Below are 24,347 nucleotides of genomic sequence, written 5' to 3'. Positions count from 1 at the left end.
CTTTACTTTCCTGTATTGTCTTTTAAGTCTATAGTCTCGCTTCTGCTTGAATATCTTCATTTGTGAGTTGCATCTGTGAAGTCCAAACACAGAAACGGAATGCAGAAAATGAAGTTTACCCGGCCTTTAAGTGAATGAATGTGTTTGTGTGTGTGTGTGTGTGTGTGAGCAGCAGCGCAGTGGAGAGGCGGTGAAGGTCCACCAGCTGGACGTGGCCATTCCTCTGCAGTTAAAGAGCCAGCTGAAGAAGAGCCCCGCCCCCTCGTGCACCGCAGACGCAGACATCAGCGACACCATGCAGTTCGTCATGCTCACACGGAAGGGCAACAAGCAGCAGGTACCAGTGTGTGTGTGTGTGTGTGTGTGTGTGTGTTGGAATGGTTTTGGTCTGCAGGGTGTGTTCAGGATGTGGCTTTGGGAGTGTAAACTACAGCACACAAACACACACACTGTTAGATCAACACACACACACACACACACACACACACGGCATCTTTGTTTTCATTCTGCCGGTGTCTCAGTGACCCACTTTACCCGTTGCTGTCTTTCAGAAGTACAATTAATAAGTCAAATAAACAATTAATGAATCAAATAAAGAATTAATAAATCAAATAAGTAAAATAAACAACCAATAAATCAAATTAATAAGTCAAATAAACAATTTCAAATAAATGTAATTAATTCTGTACTAATTAAGTTTACAATTAAATGTCAAGTTAATAAGTTGTATAAAGTCAAATAAATGTAATTATTTAATTATAAATTTAATTAGTACTGAGTAAGTCAAATAAGTCAAACAATTAATAAGTAAAATAAATGTTTTTATTTAATTATAAATTAATATTTAGTACATAGTAATATTTAAATATAGTAATATTAAATAAAGTAATATTTAAACTTTAATTTAGTACATAGTAATTAATAATTAGTAATTTTTTTCTACTTCAAAAGTCCATGTTTAATTCAGTCTTACCTGCCATTTAATAATTATGAAATTTACTAGTAATTTCTAAGTGAAAGGTTTTTTTCAGTGTAGTAATATCAAAAGTAAGTCAAATAAAATATATAATTATAAACCTAATTGCATTTTAAATAAATTAGTGCAAAATAGAATTAAAGTAGCATAATATATTGTTTAAACAGAATAAATGTGGTAAACTCTTTCTCATGTGTATCTCAGTTCATCCACAGAAATGATATGATTGATATTTGACGTTTTTCCGTCTCTGTCGGTGCAGTTTAAGATCCTGAACGTGCCGCTGTCGTCTCATCTGGCGGCGAATCACTTCAACCAGCAGCAGGCGGAGCAGGAGGAGCGCATGCGCATGAAGAAGCTGACGCTGGACATCAACGAGCGACAGGAACAGGAAGACTATCAGGGTGAGTGGGCCGCTGGAGCTCATGCTGCTGTGTGTGTTTGTGTGTCTGCTGGTGTTAACCGATCCTTGTTGTCGTTTCAGAAATGATGCAATCTCTCGCTCAGAGACCTGCACCTGCCAACACCAACCGAGAGCGCCGCCCGCGCTACCAGCACCCCAAAGGAGCCCCGAACGCTGACCTCATATTCAAGACCGGCGGCAGGTCAGACTCACACACTCGTGATGTAAAAACACTCCAATATTCACTGATTAAGTAGTAGATTGAACTTTTTACAGAACAGATAGTTCCAACTTGAAATTCAAAATCGATTTGACTTAAAATATTTCAGTTGTAAAATATTCTGGGATAATAACCATAATGCCCTAGCGACAACTCTGCACGATTAATGAAAATAAACTGAAATCGCAATATGGCTCAGTGCAATTTTGCATTTTTTTTTACAGTGAAACATTGCAGTAGTAATATTAGTAGTAATATTTCTTATTTTGTTTCATATTTTTATTTAGTAATAATAATCTTTAATAAATGTAAATAAAACATTTATTAAATTTAATTACTATATTTATTACTACTGGATTTATTATCTTTTATATATATATTACAGTAATATTTCTTATTGTTTCATATTTTTATTTAGAAATAATATTTAATAATTAAATGTAAATAAAAATTGTATTTAATTACTATATTACTACATACTGTATTATCATTTATGAATATTATAGTAGTAATATTTCTTATTTTGTTTCATTTTTTTTGTAATGAATAAATGTAAATAAAAATGTATTAAATGTATTACTATATTAATGTATATTAACTTTTATATTATAAAATTAATTACTATTCTTGTTGTTATATTTATTACATGCTTGTTTTATTATAATTTAAATTAATGTTATATTTATTGTCACTGTATATTTATATTGTTATATATTATTATTAAAATAAATAGTATTTAAATAAACTTATTATTTAAATAAATTAATATTTTTTTAATAAAATTTAATAAATTATGATTATACTTTACCATTACTAGAATTGTTATTATTATTATTATTATTATTATATTATTATATACTGTATTTTTACTATTATTATATTTGATATAATTTTTTTTTTTAAATGCTATATAATAATATTGTATATTAATAATATTATTTTATAGTCATTGATATATCAAATGTTTGGGGCAAAATTGTTCAACCAATCACAGCAAACCTTCAATTAAAAAATGTTTTAAAGTAATTAAAAGGATTTTGCATAGTAACAAGTTTTCCTGTCGTCACACTCACATCCTGCTCACTCACTGACCCTTGACCCTGTGCACCGCAGGAGACGCTGATGATGTCAGACTGAGCAAATGACGAGTCAAAGACGGACAGAGAGATGGACAGCGGTGCTTTGGACTCACCTGCTCTGAGACGGAGACACACCTGACTGCAGCCTCACCACGGCAACCAGAGAGGAGCTCCATCAGTGCACACACACACACACGTACACACACACACGGCGACGCCGGACTGAAGTGTCTCACACACACACACACACACAGATCGGAGGTGATTTTACTTTGGCTGATAGAGTTTGATGGTTCGATAGCGTCCAGTGACGAAGAGACTCTAACAGAGGAAAACTCAGTGTTTTGTTCTTCAGACAAACGTTCCGCTCTGTTCTTTCTCCTGATGTTTATTCTCTCCAGCCTCAGCGATCGTTCCTGAGCGAGACGTGCATGGGCTGAACGCAGCTGTTAACATGTTGCAGTAAAGTGACTTCCTGTGACCGTGAGAATGTCTCTTTTTGTCTCAAACACTCTCATCAGCTTGTTTTCTGCCCATCACAGCCGTCGTGAGTCAGTGAACTAGTGAATGCAGTCGAACCAGACGCAAACACTCGCCTGCGGGCGGAACAGGTAAGATCTGACCGAGAGACAAGGCCTTAAGCGGCAAGACTTCATTTCTGGGTCATAATTCGCCTCCAAATCAACAGGAAAACAAGAAAACAGCCTTCAAGACATATTAAAATTCATAGATCCACAACATGATTAAATTCAAGACGAGTACCTACAATTGTTTTCAAATGTACTTTGATATTTAAATGTTTTTCTTCATAACTTCAATGAGATATTAGGGGTTTAATTGTCATTAAAAATAATTTCTCAATGCAAAAATGTCCATTTTTTTCAGGGTTTGATTCGTTTGTATTGTGCTTTGAATTTGTGGTTTAAAACAACTTTTTCTAGTCTTTTCATTGACTTAACATCTCTGTCAACGGTGTTTCAGTGAGTTATTCAACTTGGTGCACGTTTGTGAATCCCTATTCTGCATTTAATATGATCCCATAATGCATTGGTTGTCGCTCAGTCATTGCTGGTTCACTAACCTCACACACCTGAAGTTGATGAGTTCATCAAGACCAGCTAAAGAATGATCATCGACACAAAATCATCTGTAACTGATGGGTTTCACTGTATTTATTCAGAAACAATCCTACAGAGATCCTGAAAATTAAAGATCTTAACCAATGCAAGAAAATAGACATTTTTACTTCCAGCAATGTTCTCATTTATACACAGAGGTGGTAATAAACAATGTTGTTTTGTGTGTGTGTAGTGGTGTCACATGTTCACAATCATGCATTCAATGTCCTTCAAAAACTGCTTCGTTTGAAGCAAAAAACCAGAGTCGAAATAAAAACAAAAGTCAAAAACACACATCCTACATGCATTATTATTACATAAACTCACACTCACTCATTCATGCTGACATTCACACCGCACACCATACAGGTAAAAACAACAACGTGATTAATGGTTGGTGGTGATTTTAGTCTCATGTGACTCTTAACAACAGGCTCTCGATTTGGATGTTTGTGGTTTAGCGTGGGAGGAACTAAACTTACATTTACGAGAGCTTCTGTAGAGCCACGCTGGGAGAGAAATAAAAGAGAAGGTCATATAGAACAGAGGTTCCCAACCACGGTCTAAACCCTGCGTCTCAATCAGCTCCCTATGTCGTGAATCGGTATATCGTGAAAATGAATGTGGCCGATCAGCACTGATCAGTGCCCCGACTATTGAACTAGGGAGCTGATTGAGACGCACCCAAACTCTGCAGGACATTGGTCCTCCAGGATCAACATTCCCCAGCAGTGCTCAAAGACCTGAAATGGGTGTGTCAGACAAAGGGGACACGCAAAATGTACGGTGTTGGGGAGGCTCCAGGGCCGTGGTTGGGAACCACTGATCTAGAAAACCCCACCTAATAGCCAACGTCCAACCCACAAGTCAACATCAAGAGAATATAAAACACAACAACATAACAGAAACTACCTGCTGAACATCGTAAAATGAGCCTGGAAAGAGCTGTAATAAAGAAAGGTATTTCTTGCATCAAGGTCTGGGTTCTTTCCATCAGTTGATCCTTGTACACAGACATAATTATAAACTAGACATGCAAATCTTATAAAGCTGACTTCTATTTAACAGTTTAAAAAAACTACTAACAGCGTCACATCTACTAAACATGACTAAAGGTGCCGCATCTGCTCAGCAGGTAGAGTTTTTGGTGCCAGATCATGAACTCTCTTACATAAGATGAAAACTACATAGTTTTGTGTAAATAGGTTTAGTTTTATCTAGTTAGTACTACTAAATTGCAAATAAACATTTATCTAGTTAACTTAAATAGTGTGAGTTGAGTCATTTTTAATTAGTTGAAAAGAAAATTGAATACCTAATAAACATTAATTAGTTAACTAACTTAACCAGTGTGAGTTAACCTGACTAGTGACTATTTTAACTTAACTAGGTTAGGTTAACTACTTATATCAAATAAACTAATGTATCTAATTTTACTAAACTAGTTAACTAGACTAGTTGACTATTTTAAATAGTTACTAGTTCTTTTTAACTAGTTAAAAAAATTTAAGTGAAATAAAAACAAAAATGAAAAAAGTTGATGTAAATGAACTAGAAAATGTAAATGTAATAGAAAAATGTGATTTTGATTAAAAAAAGTAGAAAAAATGAAAGTAAAGGTGAAACTAAAATACATAGAAAGTAAAAAAAAAAAGGCAAGTAAAAAAAAGCGGAAAAAAAAGCAAGAAAGTGGAAAAAAAGCAAGAAATCGAAAGTAAAATGAAAGTGAAAGTAAAAAAAAATGAAAAAGTAAATAAAGAATATGATATCTTTTGAAATTGAGATCACAGCGTATAAAACCGCAACAACAAAACTGGACTAGAACCAGGAACCATTCGTTTCAGTGACTTTCCCGCCATCACTGAGCCAATGAAGATGGCGCACGAAAGCCGGTTCTCCTGGCACACTTATTTTTTTTCTTGGCACACTGAGCCATTTCATGAAATATCAATTAATAAACATAGTTATAACAGTTCAGTGGCTGCTTGGGCAGATGTTTTCTCAAGCAGAACAGAGGGATGGTTGTCTAGTTATATGATGGCAGTTAGTCTAGTGGGAGATCTCAAACTAATCATCATGTGGGAAAAATGTTTCTCCATTCAAGCCCAATTAAGCGTAGCTAAGCATTCTTTTTTTTTTGCAAGCCACATAATCAACTAAAATTTCATGACATTAATGTTTTACAAGCGATTTTGGAGTGTTTTAGGAGTTCAAATATGAAGCAATTAGTCACATGATAATTAGGATTTAGGTAATTGGCTCAAACAATGTTCTGGAACCATGTGACCATGAAGCAAAGATGGCCGAAACCAGGTCATGCACTTCCAAGGCAGCATGTAGAACCTGAGATGAATGTGAATGCTGAAAGCTCATGTTTTCAAAAGATCTCAGAACTGATTGGATGATTTTTGCTCAGAAAGAAAGATGAGCTTGATCTGCAACTCCAGAGCAGACAAAACAAGCAAAGTCCAAACAAGTGCTAGTTGTGCCTTTCAAAAAGTCTTGCTGTTGTCCAACAGATGGTCATAAATCTTGACCTTCTGAACATCTTGCAAACAAGGTAATGCTAATATTGTTTGTTTGTATGTATATAATATATATATGATTAGCTGAATTCAGTGCTGGGAAGTAACTAATTACATGTAATCCAAAATGAGTTTTGTGAAATTAGTTTTAAAATACTCCTAATCAGAATACCGTTACTTTTTTAATCCTCAGAATTTGATTTATAGAAAAAAAAAAAAAATCACTTTTGAGGAGTATTTTCTCAACATTGCATCAACTGACGAACACATTTTTATTTTTAGTCTTTGACGTAATATATTTACTTGGTTTATAAGTAGTTAATAATTAGGTAAATTTAACATGTTTGCATGTTCATGGTTCTCTGTTGTCGTTTAATGGTCACATAACATGCAAGTAAAGAAAGTATTTCAAGTTTGATTGTATGTGTTTTCAAATTTAACTATTTTTCATGAGCTTAAACTCCCTGAAATTCCTTCACGAACCCTGGTTTGGGTAAGTGATCTACCCAGCACTGGTTGAATTGTTTGTACTGGACATTATTATTATTAGCATGTGAGCGTTTAAGACGTGTCCCTCAGCAGTCCTAGTTTGCGTAGTGCATCACGTCTGGCCTCATCTGTGGCTCCTTTCCCAGAAAACTGGACGGTTATTCCCTGAGTACGGAAGGATGGCTTTGGCAGAGACTTGCGTCGTATCTCCATGGACCGCGGCTCGGTGGGACTCAGTGGACTCGGGTGACGCAGTGGTCTCGGAGCCGGAGTGGGCGGCTGAGTGTTGGACCTGCTTGCAGGTGCTTCAGTGTGTGACGCTTTCCTCCTGGGTAAGTCTTCATTTGCAGTCCTGTTCGAACTCGAGTTGCCTGGGAAGTTTTTGGATCGGGCTCCGTACATTGGCTCAGGTGTAGTCATGGATCTTGATCTGCCGCCATAGTTGTTGAGATGTGCATCCGAAGCCTCTGTTTTGGGTAATGAAGCCGGGACGTACTCAGCCCTAAAGGACGGTGTGGGGTTCAACGTTATGCTCTTACCGCCATAGCTGTTAAAATCACTACGTGTGATTTCAGCACTCGTCAAAATTGGTGCAGGGCTAGATTTAGCCTGGTAGTGATCTGTGGTGTCCGTAGTGCGGACGTCAGCACTTGCGTTTGCTGGTAAGGTAGATTTGAAAGTGGTGGTTTTAGTGATTTCGGCGTCCCTCGGAGAAGTGTGCATGACGGGTTGCGATCGCCTGGTTTGGTAGTGATCCGTGGTATCCGTGGTGTCCGTAGTGCGGACGTCGGCACTCGCGTTTGCTGGTAAGGCAGATTTAAAAGTGGTGTTTTTAACATTTCCGGCATCTTTCGGAGAAGTGTGCATGATGGGTTGCGATTGGTCCGTAGTGTCTGTAGCGCGCACGTCAGCACTAGCTTTTGCTGGCAAGTTAGATTTGAATGCGGTGTTTTTAGCACTTTCGGCATCACTTGAAGCGCGCATGACAGATTGGCATCGCCTCTGAGCAAGTCCGAGTTTGGAAAGCGCCTCCATCCTAGATTTGTCCGGCGTCGGATCTCGAAACGATATGCTTCGCATGGGAAGATTGCGAACGCACGACGGCTCTCCGCCATCCAGAGGGTGCGCCGAGCCGGTGAGGTTAGAGAGCATTTTCGCCCGGCGCTCCTGCATGCTCACGGCTTCTGTGGCGATTGAATGGGGAATGTGTTCGCGGCTTCCCAGCAAAAAGCTGATGCTGTCGGGAAGACGCGTGGGCTTGGCGTGGATGGGAGGGCCGTGTTTGACCGAGGGGTTTTGCGGCAACTCTAGACTGCATCTGCGCTGGAGCAGCTGCGATGCAGGCGTGACGCTCTCACGCTCGGCGATCTTATTGGCACTTGTTGCGGTAGTGGGAACTGAACTCGTGGGCGGATGGCGTCCTAACTCCTCTGGTGGCGTGTGCGAGACATGCAGCATTGCTGGCGGTTCATGTTTGGCCTTCACCTCATTATGTGTCTCTGGGGCTGCGATCAGCTCTTGGAAATCTGATGAAGCGAACACATTCACAGTTGAGTAATGGATCTCCAATAGTACAAGAACAAATGGATTTATTCAGACAATATATTTAATTTAAGAGCCAATTGCTTTACTGGCAAAGACAGTGGGTTTCTTTCACTAACTGTGCATAAATGTTTTCATTAACAAATCATGATTCATCAATAACTTTCATATTAAAATTTATTCTAAATTTACAAAACATGGGAACAACCAAAAACACACAAAAAAATCACATACTCTGGGTTGCCTTATAACTGTGTTAAGATCACATTGTATGCATAGATGTTTCATCTTCTATATTACAGTCAAACCAAAAAATATTCAGACATTTTTTATATATTTTTACTAGTTGGTGCAGGACACTGTAGTTCATTTATGTAAGTGAGGATAGCAAAATAAAGTAAATTGTGACATTATACCCTAAAATTCTTCATACAGTGGACTACCAGCAAAACTGATAAATTTGGAACCAAAAATTATTCAGACACTTTGACCTGACCATGTTACGCTTAAGTGTTATCTGACATAATACATTTTCCAATTTTTCTGATACAGTTTAACTTTTACTTTTTATTACCAATTTTTAAACTATAGTGAATAAACTGTATTAATGAATTAAAGGTGTCTGAATATATTTGGGTTCAACTGTATATATAATTTGATTTATTATTCTCACAATATTACTGTTTTTACTGTATCTTTGACCCATTAAATGCAGTCAAAGAGACTCATTTAGAAAAAGTTAAGAACCAAGTTGTGTATGTATATGTTGTGCATATAAATATGAAATAATTATTATGCAATTATTAGTGAATGAGACCCATAGTCTGGTGTTTTTGCTGTAGAACGTGCATGAACATTAGCTTGTACACTATAAAACAAAGTTTCATGTATGTCGGACAATTCTGAAGTTGATAGAGAAAATGAGTTTTTCGCCCTTCCGCAGTACTTCCATCTACGTCACGCGTGGCCTTTCCAACGTGATCACGTAATGCGTGGAGCATCGCAGAGCAATGCAAGATGAGCATGTGAGGTTAAAAAGTATATTATTTTATTTTTATTTTTTTTAAATGAGTGATGGTTTCTCTAGATTAGACTCTTATTCCTCGTCTGGGATCATGTAGAGCTCTTTGAAGCTGCACTGAAACTGATATTTGGACCTTCAACCCGTTGAACCCCAGTGAAGTCCACTATATGGAGAAAAATCCTGGAATGTTTTCCTCAAAAACCTTCATTTCTTTTCCACTGAAGAAAGAAAGACATGAACATCTTGGATGACATGGAGGAGAGTAAATTATCAGGAAATTTTAATTCTGAAATGAACTAATCCTTTAGCCATTGAAAGGATGCTATGACAAAGATATCGCTTTCATCATTCAATCTAATTTTTTCCCTCCATGAATATATGATTAACTTGAATGAAAGCTGTATCACATACTTGGAAATAGACATGCAAAGTGGCTCAATATCTATATCAGACGGGCTGCAGCGATAATTTTGTGTGAAAATATTGTTGAAAACATTAAACGCTACTGTTTTTCAATAATTCAAGCACTTTTCAATTCAATTTCAATAATATGGCCGTTTCCCAGAACTTAAATTTCAAGTCACCTTGAAATCACCGTGTACAAACCCTGTATTTAGGTTTAATTGATTTTTATTTTATTTATTTCCAGTTAACAACTTAAACTTACTTCAGTTTATTGCAAAGGCAACACTAAACTTTGTTAGTTTCAACTAATATTTATATTTTATTTTAGCTTTGTATCAATTATCAAGTGCAGTGCTTCCCACACATAGACTTGGGGCTGCCCATGTATAATAACGGCCGCCCAAGTATATCTGGAGACACATTTTAGCTTTTATTATTTTTATCCTCTTATACTTTTATATCCGCGCAAGATAATGAAACCATCCGCGATCGATTAACTAGTCGTTTCGTACCTGCTCGTTATGTGTGCGTCAGAACTGTTTACTCCCGCTAACATTCCCACGGGCGCTGCATTTTGCAAAGTCACAAGGGGGCGCTGTTGTGTGTTCTACAAGCTTGAGCAACAGCGCTTCAGACTGCTTCAAAGTGATTCTCAATCAATGAAAAGCGCAGATTTATGCCAAGCGATTGCTAATGAACTCAAGTTGATGAATTATTACAAAGTCTACTTCATGTCCTTTATATAAAATGTTTTAGATGATTGTAAGAATCTGAAGGATTTCAAAATAAGTGTCCCGGTGTATTTCAGGCTTGTTTATAATTAAAAGTTACACGCTAAGTTTTTTCTTTTTCTTTTGAGCATTATTGGTATATTGGTTACACTATAAATTGTATTTCCATTTAATTCATAGTAAATTATTGTAGTCTCCCCCACAGGAAGAAAGGACTAAGAACTTATTTAAGGACTTATTTATTTTATAAATTTTACTAGTAAAATCTGTGTCTCATTCACTGAGAGAGACACTATATGACAGCAAGGAGAACATAGGAAAAGGAAAACCATTTAAATGCTGTAATTTTGCATAATTTACAATGCATTAATTAAATGTAATATGTTATGTAATTAAAATTAATTTCAATAAATAAAAATACTGTTAAAAATCACACATTATTTGTTTGTCACATGTAGTAGACCATTTTTGTGCCGTGGGTAATAGGAGGATTTTTCGCCCGGCTACCACCGCAAGTATATTTCAAACCTGTGAGAAGCTCTGAAGTGTTTTTAATAGTTTGTTAACGATAAAAACTGTGATATAAAATGAAAAAAATGTCTCTGATTAACACCAGAATTTAAATGTTTTCTGTGGTTCACATTGAGTTACTGTTTCATTTCTAAGCAAGTTTGTAAGTCGTTTCTTCAGTAAGACGGGGGACTTGTTTTTGGGTACCTGGCGAGATGATGGGTGACGTGATGATGGGCGGCGTGTCTTTTAGTCTGTTGGGATCGGGTGTAGGGTGGACCAGGTCAATGATGTCATGATCGACAGGGCTGTGATGTCGTGCTGTTTGTGTGTGTGAGGCCGGACGCTCCGCCGCAAGCCTGTGGCCGCCCGCGGACATTCCCGTCCTCTCATCGTCCTCCTCCAGGGAGCCGATGGTCTCCTCAAAGAACAAAATACACTCCCTTTCCTCAAGACTGAGGAACTGCAGATCATCTTCCTAGAGAGAGAGACAGAGAGAGAGAGAAAGTTAAAACTCTTCCGAGCAATTACTCTGATGACTGCTAGTTGACATATAGTTACTTATTTCTAAAGGTGACCAATGAAAGAAAGCGTAACCAAAGCCTCCAGAGATCAATCCAGTGTCAGTGTGAGCAAGTTTGAGGTGGAGGAGCCTCTCCCTGCTCAAACAGCAGAACACAGACTCTACTCATGTAGAAAACAGCTCCTCTCACAGGTGTGTGTGTGTGTGAACAGTGGGTTACTTGTTCACCGGCCGGCGTACACACCCTTCACCCTGAACAGCCCCACTGTAAGCGATGTCCAGGCAGCTCACACACATATTGCATCACCTTTGTGGGCTGGCTTCAGTTTGTGCCGTTCAGTTTATTTTAGAAAACAACAAGCAGACAGAAGCAGGACCGGCTTTTCTACTCTGCTCGTAGTTTGTAGAGAACAGCTGATTGTTTGAGTGTGTCATTCCTTTATCTCAAACAGACGGGTTTGGATCACATTACAGACAGCACATTAATGTCATGAGGAAATGATTGTGTGTGAGAGAGAGAGGAGAAAGAGTGCGTCAGCCTGATGAACTGTTTATGGCGTATAAATATAGGATGTTATGATCTTAAATATCTGAGTTGAAATAAAACAGCGTACTAGCATTCTAATGTTACACTAGCGTAAACTGATTTTTTGATGTTTTTGTCTCTTCTGCTCACCAAGATGGCATTATTTTAATCAAAAATACAGTAAAAATTGTGAAATTATTATGATTCAAAACTGTTTTCTATGTGAATATATAGTAAAGTGTAATTTATTCCTGTGATTTTCAGCATCATTACTCCAGTCTCCAGTGTCACATGATCCTTCAGAAATCATTCTAATATGATGATTTGCTGCTCAAGATACATTTATGATTATTATCAATGTCATATTTTTGTGTAAACCGTGACGCATCATATTTTTCATGATTCTTTGATGAATAGAAAGTTCAAAAGGACGGCATTTACTTGAAAAGCAAATCTTTTTACTATCACTTTTGATCAAATTAGTGCATCCTTACAAAATAAAAATTCATTTATAAAAAAAAACAAAACTTTGGAACAGTAGTGTATTTTATACACTACGATTGGATAAAAATACTGTCCGATGAAAAAACACAAAAGATTCATAACGCTCCAAAGCTTCCTGAAGCAGTGTTTTGAAATCGGCCATCACTATATAAGTCGTTATTTTGTTTTTTTGGTGCACCAAAAATATTCTCATGGCTTTATAATATTAATATTGAACCACTGTACTCACATGAACTGATTTAAATATGTTTTTAGTACATTAATGGATCTTGAGAGAGGAAATGTCATTGCTCAGGCCTCACTGAGCCATCGGATTTCCTCAAAAATATCTTAATTTGTGTTCCGAAGATGAACAAAGATCTTAAAGGTGTGGAACGGCATGAGGGTGAGTAATTAATGACAGAATTTTCATTTTTGGGTGAACTAACCCTTTAAATAATTGTGATACTTGTGATACTGTGCTGAAGTGTCATCCAGAACCTGCTGGTTTTGTACAGATCATGTCGTGTTAATGTTTCACATGCTGCTCGACTACATTCTTGTCTTTACTACAGAATCACATTCCTCTGTGGGATTCGCCGCAGTCTCTCTCTAACACACACCACACCTGAGGAGTCTGAGGAGCGCAACACAATGACTGTCCTGTCATGCTCTGAGCTGAAGGAACTGGTTTCTCTGCATAAATCAGTGTGTGGGTTTATTTCCTTTTGCGGACAAAAAAATGCATCATAAATAAGGTTGGGTTTGGCTTGGCTGTAATCATCATAATTGGCCTTGCACAAAACAGCACAAGTTTATGTATGAAGAGTGTGTTTTCATACTCACAGAGAAGCGGTTTGCACCGTTGTTCAGCCCGTAGTGATGCGTCCGACTGTTGTGCATGTGAACATCCATGCTTACAGCATCCAGGCCACGGCGTCTTGCGAAAAGGTCGAGCGGAAAAGGTCGAGGGTCGTGTGAAATGGTCTGAACATTTCCACGGACCCGAATGACCTGTTTCACATGATACAAGTGCACCTGAAACACACGATATACGTCATCAAATTAAAGATCTGCTGGTCTCAGATCACTGAGCTCACACTGATCTCCTGCTCAATTAGACCGCTTTACTAGTGTTATGAGTGAATATTTAACATTCACTGCTTAATAATTATATACTCGGGATATATTTACGTATACATGCTAAAAGGATTAGTTCACTTCAGAATTAAAATTTCCTGATAATTTACTCTCCTCCATGTCCTCCAAGATGTTCATGTCTTTCTTTCTTCAGTGGAAAAGAAATGAAGGTTTTTGATGAAAACATTCCAGGATTTTTCTCCATATAGTGGACTTCACTGGCCTCCAAACGGTTGAAGGTCAAAATTAGTTTCAGTGCAGCTTCAAAGCACTTTAAACGATACCAGACGAGGAATAAGAGTCTTATCTAGAGAAACCATCACTCATTTTCTAAAAAAAAATTTAAAATTATATACGTTTTAACCATAAATGCTCATCTTGAACTAGCTCTCTTCTTCTTTTTCTCTATTAGAAAAGGTCAAAGTTTGAACTAATTGTTATATTCTTGCACTAGCATATTGTATATGACAATTTAATTCAAAATTTGACCTGAGGAGGGCGGTAATCCTAACACTGCTGGAATTCTAATAGAGAAGAAGAAGAGGAGAGCTAGTTCAAGATGAGCATTTATGGTTTAAACGTATATCATTTTAAATTTTTTTTAGAAAATGAGCGATGGTTTCTCTAGATAAGACTCTTATTCCTTGTCTGGTATAATTTAAAGCGCTTTGAAGCTGCACTGAAACTGTCATTTTTACCTTCAACTGTTTGGAGTCCATTGAAGTCCACTATATGGAGAAAAATCCTGGAACGTTTTCATCAAAAACCTTCATTTCTTTTCAACTGAAGAAAGAAAAACATGAACATCTTGGATGACAGTATGTGAGTATATTATTAAGAAATTTTAATTTGAAAGTGAACTAATCCTTTAACAATAGTGATGCAAACACATAAACAAACCCAGTTCTCTCAAAGTTATGAACAAACGTAACGTTAACAAAATGTTTATCTGTAATTATTTGTTTCAGAACCTTCAAAAGTAACAATTTTTGTAAAGTTATAACTTTAAACAACTGGATAAATAACGTTTTCATAACTTAATGGGGATGTTAGCAAAACATTTTGTTGTTAAACTACTTATTAGAAGTAATAATAGCTTATAAACAAATAGAAACAAATAAATAACAATATTTGTGAATCTCAGCAAGTAAAAACATTAAAATAAACAAAAAAATAAGGAATTCTGTTACATAAATTAATTAAAAATAATTAATAATCATTTCTATGTCGTTCTCATTAATCAATCTCTAGTTAAACATTACAATAAACTACTTTGAGATGCGTAGTTTTCAAATATACTTCACTGTCATGAAAATAGTAATGAATAAATCATATTTATATATTAAAATATATTTCTTCGCGGTGAAATAATGATTTGGGTGCTATTGAATGAGATTCGCTCAAACACTCAAGAGTTTGAAACGAATTTGAGTGAAAAAAAAAAGGTTTATCTTACCCAAACATCCTGAAACGGCTGAGCAGAGCAAGTTAAAGGAATAAACCGAGTGTCACTCCAGTTCTGTGTGTGTCGGAGTGAGTGAATGTGTTTAAATCTGACTCTGTGTTGAGGCTGCGCGCGTGAACTGGCTCTTCAGGTTCCACGGGAGCGCGTAATCGCGCGGATCCGCCTACAGCGCGCTCGAAATGACGAACACTCGGGGTTCCTCCTAATTTTCTAAACAAACGTGTCCGAGCCTTTCATATTTAATAAACACTGACAGGCGGGGTTTGGGCAGAGAAATGCAGGAAAGCGTTTGTGTTTATATAAGAGTAAATCTCTGTGCTGTCAGTCAGTAATGTTTGTATTCTCTGATGTGAATGTGGCGCCCTCTTGTGGCAGGAGCCTTAAAATAACATTTTGAGCGTACAAATCAAGTATACTACTCATAATAATAATAATTTTTGTTGATATGATGGCTAATATAAATGTGAATCTCATATCGAGGTCATTTTACACCAGAATAATAAATTTTGTATTTTGCACTATGCCAAATTAAAAATTAAACCAGTGTTACTGATAACTGTTTATTATTTTGATCCATTTATTTTGCAATTTCATCTTCTTCATCTCAAATACTTAAGCAGAGATATTTTCTTCATACTGTAAAATTTCACAATTTAGTTTTTTTATTATTGGATTTATTTGTGCAGTAAAACATGCATGCATACACTACCAGACAACTTAAAAAATTGAACAGTAAGATATAATTTTTTTTTTAAAGTCTCTTCAGCTCACCAGGGCTTCATTTATTTAATCCAAAATACAGTAAAATTGTGAAATATTTTTACAATTTAAAATAACTGTTTTCTATGTGAATATATGTTAAAATATAATTTATTCCAGTGATCAAAGCTGAATTTTCAGCATCATTACTCCAGTCTTTAGGGTCACATGATCCTTCAGAAATCATTCTGATATGATCATTTGCTGCTAAAAAACATTTATGATTATTATCAGTGTTGAAAACAGTTGTGTAAAACTTTCAGGATTCTTTGATGAATAGAAAGTTCAAAAGAACAGCATTTATCTGAAATACAGCTTTTGCAACGGTCTTTACTGTCACTGTTGATCAATTTAATGCATCCTTGCAGAATAAAAGTAGTAATCTCTTTAATTTAAAAAAAAAAAAAAACTCTTACTGACCCCAAACTTTTGAACGGCAGTGTATAATGTTACGAAAGCTTTCTATTTCAGATAAATGCTGTTCTTTTGAACTTTCTATTCATCAAAGAATCCTGTTTTCAACACTGATAATAATCAAAATGTTTCTTGAGCAGCAAATCATCATATTAGAATGATTTCTGAAGGATCATGTGACAGTGAAGACTGGAGTAATGATGCTGAAAATTCAGCTTTGATCACTGGGTATAAATTATATTTTAACATATATTCACATAGAAAAGAGTTGTTTTAGATTGTAAAAATATTTCACAATTTTACTGTATTTCTTAGGGAGCAGAAGAGACTTCTTTAAAAAATCTCACCATTCAAAAACTTTTATACATAATACTAAATCTAGCTTTAGTACTGAATTTTGTTATATTAAACAAAAGTATTTCTAGACTTCATATTATAGGTCAACATGTTCACTGAGTCATAAAACTTTTTTAATTAATAAAAAAAAATATATAAAACAGGGTTTGTTTGCCTTTGCTTCATCCCAAGCAAAATTAAGATTTATAGTGCCAGAGTTACAGTCTAAAATATAATTCATTGTGATTATTTTATGCATGATATTATCTGGTTTCAAAAAAAGAGCAGCTCAAGAACAAAAAATGAGATTCAGTCCCTAAACGTATTCAGAGAGATTTTGCACGGGTAATACGTCCTCCTTTACCTTATCCAGTTGTCCGGTGTTGCTTACACAGTATTAGTTTGTAATGTATGTTTGTCTTTAAACAACATATGCAAACTTTGCAAGAGTGTGTTATCAGAGAGCTGATGTTCAGCCATAAAATAACATGTCAAATAAATGGTTTAGTTTTACTTCTATAAATCAAACATGCATGATCCTATTACAGATAAGTTAGTTTTGCTGAGTTGATTTGTGTTCGGCCCATCTGTAAGATTATGCAGCAGATTTTCTATTTTTATCAGTTTTGTGATATACAAAGTGTGTTATGTCATCACTGCTCATACAAGATTACCTGTCAAATATATAAATGAACTTGAAGTTGTTTACTATCAACAATCCTGAAAATGGGTTAAAGGGATAGTTCACTCAATAATGAAACTTCTGTTGAACACAAAATATGATGTTTTGAAGAATGTATGTTGATAACCAAACCGTTTCAGTGCCCACTGACTTTAATTTTAAAGATGAAAAAACTAAAAATTCTCAGAATATCTTCTATGATGTTCAACAGTAGAAAGTCATATCTGGAACGAAATGAGTGAGTAAATGATGACAGAAATATCCCTTTAAGATAAATCTGCTTGTAGGATGAATGTGGACACATGTTCAAACATCACCTGTCCATCACTGAAGCCAATGTCTGACCATGTGACCCAGAACACTTCCTCTGTTGCTCCAAAGAAGCCCAGATCTACAAAACGACAGAAACAAACCAGTCAATCCCAGCGTCCATCACTGCCTGCTGTGGTTCAGGCCAGAAATCTACTGATTTTAATGAAGCATAATAACTTTCATACTGTGGGTAATGTTTCCAGACGAACACTTTCTGGACTGAAGCAACATGCCATGCATCATTTTTTCCCCAAATATTCCTGTCCAGGATCAGGTATGAATCTATCAGGATTGTCAATATACAGTGATTAAAAAATATAAAATTAAAAATGTTATTTTTGATATTGACAGCTGGGGGATTATTTTATGGCACCAAGATATACACATATTTTTACTGTATTGAAATAGCCTAATGTCTACTTCACTTTATTACTTTAACAGTTGAACTAATCAAGAGTGTGTGTATATATTACATGATACAAATGTTGTATTTTCTGAACAGCTTTATTACATTTTTGTTGTTCCTGAAGTCCACCCTTCTGCTGATATTTATATGCATTTTATGTATTTAATGTGCATTTTAAGTATACTGTTATAAAGATCTCCTCGATTTACATTACAAGCATCAGAATTATATCTTATTTATTTTAACATAATATTATAAACAATATTTTGCACTAAATTGCTAAGTTTGGGTCAAAGTTGAGCTGTTTTCCCCTCCATATTCTCACTATATTTTACAATATGAGCCATAATGTGTCAAATATGATACTAAACATAAACACGTATGCAGATTTTCTTCTATATTTGGTCTAAATGTTCGATAAACTGCTCCATGTAAAAAAGAAAAAGAAAAAAGGGTTTACAGAGTTTGCATGAATCTAAATTAACTGACAGAAGTTACTTACAGGTGAGTCGCGTGACACTCGATTCTGTGTCTGTTTAATGTGCTGTTATATGACTGTAAAGCTGTAATATGACTGTTAATAAAACTATCTGCACGTGTTCGTGGCGACTGTCCTCATCAAGCGTCCGCAGGTCAAACCCGGTAATGCCGCCTAGTGGAGCGGATGAAAAATTGCAGTTTATTTTCGATGGAAGTGTAAAGCAAATATCACATTTCTGACTCAGATACTTCATACAGGCAAATGCACATGAGAGATGCTGTGGTGTGGATATTCACATACCTTTTTTCCACCACAAAGATTTTTAAAACTTCTTGTCTTGGGATTCGATATGTAATTTTCCTGACAGGGAGCTCGTGCTCATACCGCGGAGTCCCTCAGAGTTTGATGGGTTTTTTTAGTTTAAAACCAATAAATATGAGGTATGACAGTCTGTGTTTGTCCTCATGAAAAAGCGATGCTCTTAATAATTCAAAATAAATTATATATAAGTTTTCTTCCTCTACTGAAGCGAGACTCGATCCCATGTTTGCTTGTTTGACATTTAGTCGAACTGACCGTTGGACACACGTGACTTCACACTAAAGTCTAAAGCCTAGCGTTAATTTATTATGCATTGTTTACTACCGTGTAGTAATAAATAAATATTATAATAAATAGATAATTATCAAATTATCAATTTTAAGTTTATCAGAACTTTCCTTTGGACGCCATTTTGTGGTGTACTGTGTGAGTTACGCTGCTGTCATTTTACATGTTTTTAACAATAAATTATTTACAGCTGTTACTGCAGTCAGAAGAAAACCTTGAATTAAAATATTTTGTAATATTTAATAAATTGTTAATTACCGTGTGAAGCAGTAAAACATCTGGCAATATATTACTCGCCCTCCTGTGGTGAATTGTGTGAATTACACCGCTGCAACTTATTCAGAGCCAGTTTGCACCCTAAATTACTTTTCTTTAACTTTTATTTTAATTACTTTTGATTTAATATTATTTAATAAATTATTTATTACCCTGTGAGACAATAAAACATATGATAAAGTTCGCTTTTGCTTAGTAGAAATATATTCTTACATCTGTAACAGACATATAGGCTATTCGAGTCTGATCGCCCTCCTGTGGTGAATTGTGTGAATTACACCTCTTAATTATTTCTACCATTTACCTGTGATTTTTTATTCTAGTTATAACTCAAGTCAGAGGAAAACCTTGCATTAAATTATTTTGCAATTGATTTCATACTACATAATGTATTCGTTACCATATGAAACATATTACCCTTTTACTTAGTAGTAGAAATTTATTTTTACACCTGTAATATACGTTTACATTTCGAGTTTAATCGCCCTCCTGTGGTGAATTGTGTGAATTACACCACTGCAACTTATTCAGAGCCAGTTTGCACTAAAATACTTTTCTTTACCTTTTACTTTAATTGCTTTTTATTTCATATTATTTAATAAATTATTGATTACGCTGTGAGACAATAAAACATATGAAAAAGTCGCTTTTGCTTAGTAGAAATGTATTTTTTCATCTGTATGCGTTTAAATTTCGAATTTAAGCGCCCTCCTGTGGTAAATTGTGTGAATTACACTGCCGCAACCTTGAATTAAATTATTTTTAATTGATTCACTAATATTTTTATAAATTATTTAATAATCTAATAACAGGATAAAGATAATAAGCTCAGTGATGGGAGAAAAAAGCGAGCAAAACATCGAACATTGTCGACAGCTGCTGGTCACAATAGTATAAATTATACAACAAAAACATTTTAATGTTATTCCCCTTACATTTTTTGCAGTTCTTTTGTGTTAAACATGACATATGCACTTCAATTCACGATGTATTTGTCTGTAAACGTTTACTGTTTTGAAATATAAAAATGGACCTTTATTTTGGAGAGCAGGTGAAACGCACTTCCGGTGTTGTCGCTGTCCTCACTTCCCCGTGCTCGTTCAGTTTCTCTGCAGCAACTAAATATGATTTTAAGCGGATTTTACAGCGCATCGAACCTTCTGAAGTCCAGCGGGGCGTTCTGGAGGATCTGGACGAGGAAGATGAGCGCTGATTCTTCATCTCTGACCCTGAGACAGCAGCAGGACGGAATCAGGTGCGAACTTGCGTGACCTCTGACCCGAATCAAGCACACTGGAAACTAATCAACATCGATATTAAGTTTTTAATTAATGAAAAAACAATAAAGAGTTGGCATGTTTATAATAATTTGTGCATACACAAAAGTAAACAACATTAATACACATATTGTCAACAGAAGAGAAAAATAGGAGGAAAATGGGAAATAAATAAATAATTTATACACCAACTAGTGCATACAAATCAAAGTCGTTCTACTTGCTTTCTTATATACAAAAAAAAACAAAACACTTTTTATTTAGTGGAGTCAGATTCATAATAAGATAATATAATAATAAAATAATAAGAGTTATGGTTACATTTGGCAGGATATTATTATTAATAAGGCCCAAAATAAATGCACGACACTGATTGATATTAATGCAGAAAGCAACATTGCATTAAAAAAGTAACAGTAAAAGTATTTGGTCTGAATGTCATTGTATTACATAACCAAAAATTAAATCAAATGCCATTGATTGAAAGTAAAGTAGCACAAGCAAAACATTTCACAACTTTATTAGGCTTGAATTTATAAAACAAATAATTTGATTTTGTGTTTGTTTGTCATTGAGGTGAATATGCATTATTGTGCACCGTATATTATATTTCATCAGGTAAATATCTTGTATAGATGCTCACGAGAAACTGATCTGTCAATCATTCTTTAGTGTTTAAAAGAATCATTTCAAACGATTCATGAACCTGATCTGAAGTGTGTTGATTTCAGGAGGATCATTCTGAACGACCCGAGGAAGAGGAACGCTCTGTCTCTGTCCATGCTGGAGTCGCTGAGAGAGGACCTCGTGACGGACGCGCACACGCCAGAGCTGCGCGTCATCATCATATCAGGCAAACGTTCAGAATGAATCTAGAGAAGATCCGATCAAACACGGCCGTCCGCAGTAACTCTGCGTCTCTCTCTGCAGCGCGGGGGCCCGTGTTTTCCTCGGGTCACGACCTCAAGGAGCTGACCTCCGCCCGGGGCCGCGAGTATCACAGCAAGGTGTTCCAGACCTGCTCAGAGGTCAGAGGTCATTTGCTGTACAGAACGGTGTGTGCCAGCACAGTCAAATAACTGTACCTTTCTCAAAGGTCATGACCCTGATTCAGGATCTCCCGGTGCCGGTCATCGCGATGGTGAACGGCGTGGCCACGGCGGCGGGTTGCCAGTTAGTCGCCAGCTGTGATATTGCTGTCGCAACAGAGAAATCGACTTTCGCCACGCCTGGCATCAACGTTGGGCTGTTCTGCTCCACCCCGGGAGTGGCGATCGGACGGGCGCTGCCCAGAAAGGTGAAGTTCTTCTCTAGGGTGACGGACGGCAAGATTTGGCCGGATTAATAATATGAGAGAAAAAGAGAGAGATGGTCATCAGAAAGCCTTCACTAACATTTTAAATGGGCCTAAAGATGATGATAATAATATTAATTTAAAGACATAATAATTTAATGACACATTAATAATAATAATGCTGTCAAATCAATTAATCACATCTAACATAAATGTTCGTAAATATATATGTGTGTGTGTAAAATATATATATATATATATATATATATATATATATATATATATATATATATATATATATATACCCAAACTTTTATGTTAGATGTGATTAATCACAATCAATCAATTTGACAGCACTAATTAATATTAATAATAACAAAATAACAAAAAAGGCATAATAATAATGATTTACTATTTTAACTAATTATAAAAAAGACTTAAATATATTGTTGTAAATTACAATTGTACTGTAAAATAAAAAGTTGATTTGACAATATTTATTTATTTGATAATTAATAATCTAATATAATTAAACCATATAATTATTTATTATTATTTTAACTCTACTTATAAAAAGGCTTAATATATATATTGTTGTAAATTACAATTGTACTGTAAAAAATGAATAATTGATAATTATAATAATAATTGTTATAATTCCAATTATAAAAAATAAATATTTGATAATAATTATTATTAAAAACTGATACTGCACTTCTGTTGTAAATTAAAATTGTATTGTAAAAATAAATAAATAATATTTTATCATTTTAATATGATCAAACCATATAAAAACTTATTATTAAAACATTATTATTATTATTATTATTTTAACTGTAATTATAAACAAGAAGACTGAAATATTATGGTTGTGAATTAGTTGTACTGTAAAAATAATATTTGATAATTATAATAATTAACAATATTTGATAATTATAATATCAAATATTGTTATCAAACCATATAATAACAATAAATATAATTATTTTAACCAATTATAAAAAGAAGACTAAAATATATTACTGTTGTAAATTGTAAAACTAAAAAATAATATTTGATAATTGTGTTTTCTTTTAGCTTCTAGGAACAGTCTCTGAACAGAAAATCTAAACAACAAAGTTTGATGTGATTTTGTGAAGTGTGAGATTGTGTACCTCTATCTGTCATTTATCTTAATATATATACAGTATATATAAGGCAAAGAATCTGAGAATGAAGGAGGGAGAAAAAGGATAATTAATAAATAAAAAAGAATAAACAAAAAGAGAGAAAAAAGTAAATGAATAACTGAAATGACAATAATTAAATAAATGATACCACAAGTTGCAATACAAATTTTTTTGGTGATGGAATTTATTTTTTAATTTTTTTTTTTTGTTTTGGATTAAGTCCCCTTCATAGCAGTCTTTACCTCGTCTCCAGGTTGCCATGGAGATGTTGTTGACGGGCCGCCCCATCTCCGCTCAGGACGCGCTGCTGCACGGGCTGGTCAGTAAGGTGGTGAGCGAGCAGCAGTTAGAGGAGGAGACGCTGGCCATCGCCGGACGCGTGTGTGAGTCCAGTCGGCCCGTGGTGGCTCTCGGGAAGGCCGTGTTTCACAGGCAGATGGCCGAGGGCCGAGACGCGGCGTACGCTCGTGCCTCCGCTGCCATGGTGGAGAACCTGGCGCTGCGGGACGGGCAGGAGGGCGTCAGGGCGTTCCTGGAGAAACGCAAGCCTGTGTGGAGCAACAGTGACGAGGAAGCCCACATGTGACTCTACAAACAGTCAAGACTGTCTAACTGTGCAAATCTTTATGTAAATATGAGCACTTCCTGAGGTTGTGAGGTACCACCTGATCTCTCCTTCCAACAGAGTTCATGTGTTCATGTTTATTTCTTTATCTCTGTGGAATCATGTGTTAAACAGGAGAATGTTCTGGAGAAATCAGTGAGTCACCTGTATGTGTTCACAAATTATCACTAATATTTGTGCTCTGTCCATCATAACAGTGTTATATACGTCACCTCACTGTTCATCGTGTTTATTTATCAGTTCTTAATTTTTACATTTTCATAGTTTTTTACTAAATTAGCTGCCTGATGATCCATGCCAAAGACAACACTATCACATTTGTCATATCTACACTGATTTGTTGTACTTGTATAGACTGCACTGTAAAGTGAATGAGGCAAATTGATTTAAGAGTCTTTATTAAATTATATTAATGCTGCTGATACACTTGTTGACCACAAGAGGGAGCTGGTCATCACCTGTTTTTCATCTGCCTTACATTTAATCTAATATATTGTGATTTTTATTGAAACGAACGAATGTATGAAAAGAACTGTCAGTAACCCAAC

At 35.5% G+C, this 24,347-nt stretch overlaps 3 protein-coding genes across 3 annotated transcripts in view; 2 read left to right on the top strand and 1 right to left on the bottom strand.

The window, feature by feature from the left end:
• Positions 1–3,844, top strand: part of upf2 (UPF2 regulator of nonsense mediated mRNA decay) — a 19,966-nt gene extending 16,122 nt beyond the window's left edge. The window contains exons 20-23 of the mRNA XM_067391356.1: positions 173–337; positions 1,239–1,380; positions 1,461–1,581; positions 2,713–3,844. Coding sequence (XP_067247457.1) covers positions 173–337; positions 1,239–1,380; positions 1,461–1,581; positions 2,713–2,722 — 438 coding nt within the window. The 3' untranslated portion in view covers positions 2,723–3,844. The remainder of the gene's footprint in view (positions 1–172; positions 338–1,238; positions 1,381–1,460; positions 1,582–2,712) is intronic.
• A 238-nt stretch (positions 3,845–4,082) lies between these two features.
• LOC137024153 (specifically androgen-regulated gene protein) lies at positions 4,083–15,365 on the bottom strand. Its single transcript, XM_067391357.1, has 4 exons — positions 15,151–15,365; positions 13,401–13,592; positions 11,230–11,500; positions 4,083–8,336 (listed from the first exon to the last, which is right to left on the bottom strand). The coding sequence occupies exons 2-4, from the start codon at positions 13,467–13,469 to the stop codon at positions 6,883–6,885; spliced, it is 1,794 nt and encodes a 597-aa protein (XP_067247458.1). The 5' UTR covers positions 13,470–13,592; positions 15,151–15,365; the 3' UTR covers positions 4,083–6,882.
• Positions 15,366–20,513: 5,148 nt separating this feature from the next.
• On the top strand, positions 20,514–24,322 carry echdc3 (enoyl CoA hydratase domain containing 3). Its single transcript, XM_067390799.1, has 5 exons — positions 20,514–20,689; positions 21,443–21,564; positions 21,642–21,739; positions 21,808–22,008; positions 23,428–24,322. The coding sequence occupies exons 1-5, from the start codon at positions 20,559–20,561 to the stop codon at positions 23,758–23,760; spliced, it is 885 nt and encodes a 294-aa protein (XP_067246900.1). The 5' UTR covers positions 20,514–20,558; the 3' UTR covers positions 23,761–24,322.
• Positions 24,323–24,347: the final 25 nt, after the last annotated feature.

The sequence above is a fragment of the Chanodichthys erythropterus genome, chromosome 8 (genome assembly GCF_024489055.1).
Source record: "Chanodichthys erythropterus isolate Z2021 chromosome 8, ASM2448905v1, whole genome shotgun sequence".
Lineage (NCBI taxonomy): Eukaryota > Metazoa > Chordata > Actinopteri > Cypriniformes > Xenocyprididae > Chanodichthys > Chanodichthys erythropterus.
This window is presented reverse-complemented; position numbering and strand designations above follow the sequence as displayed.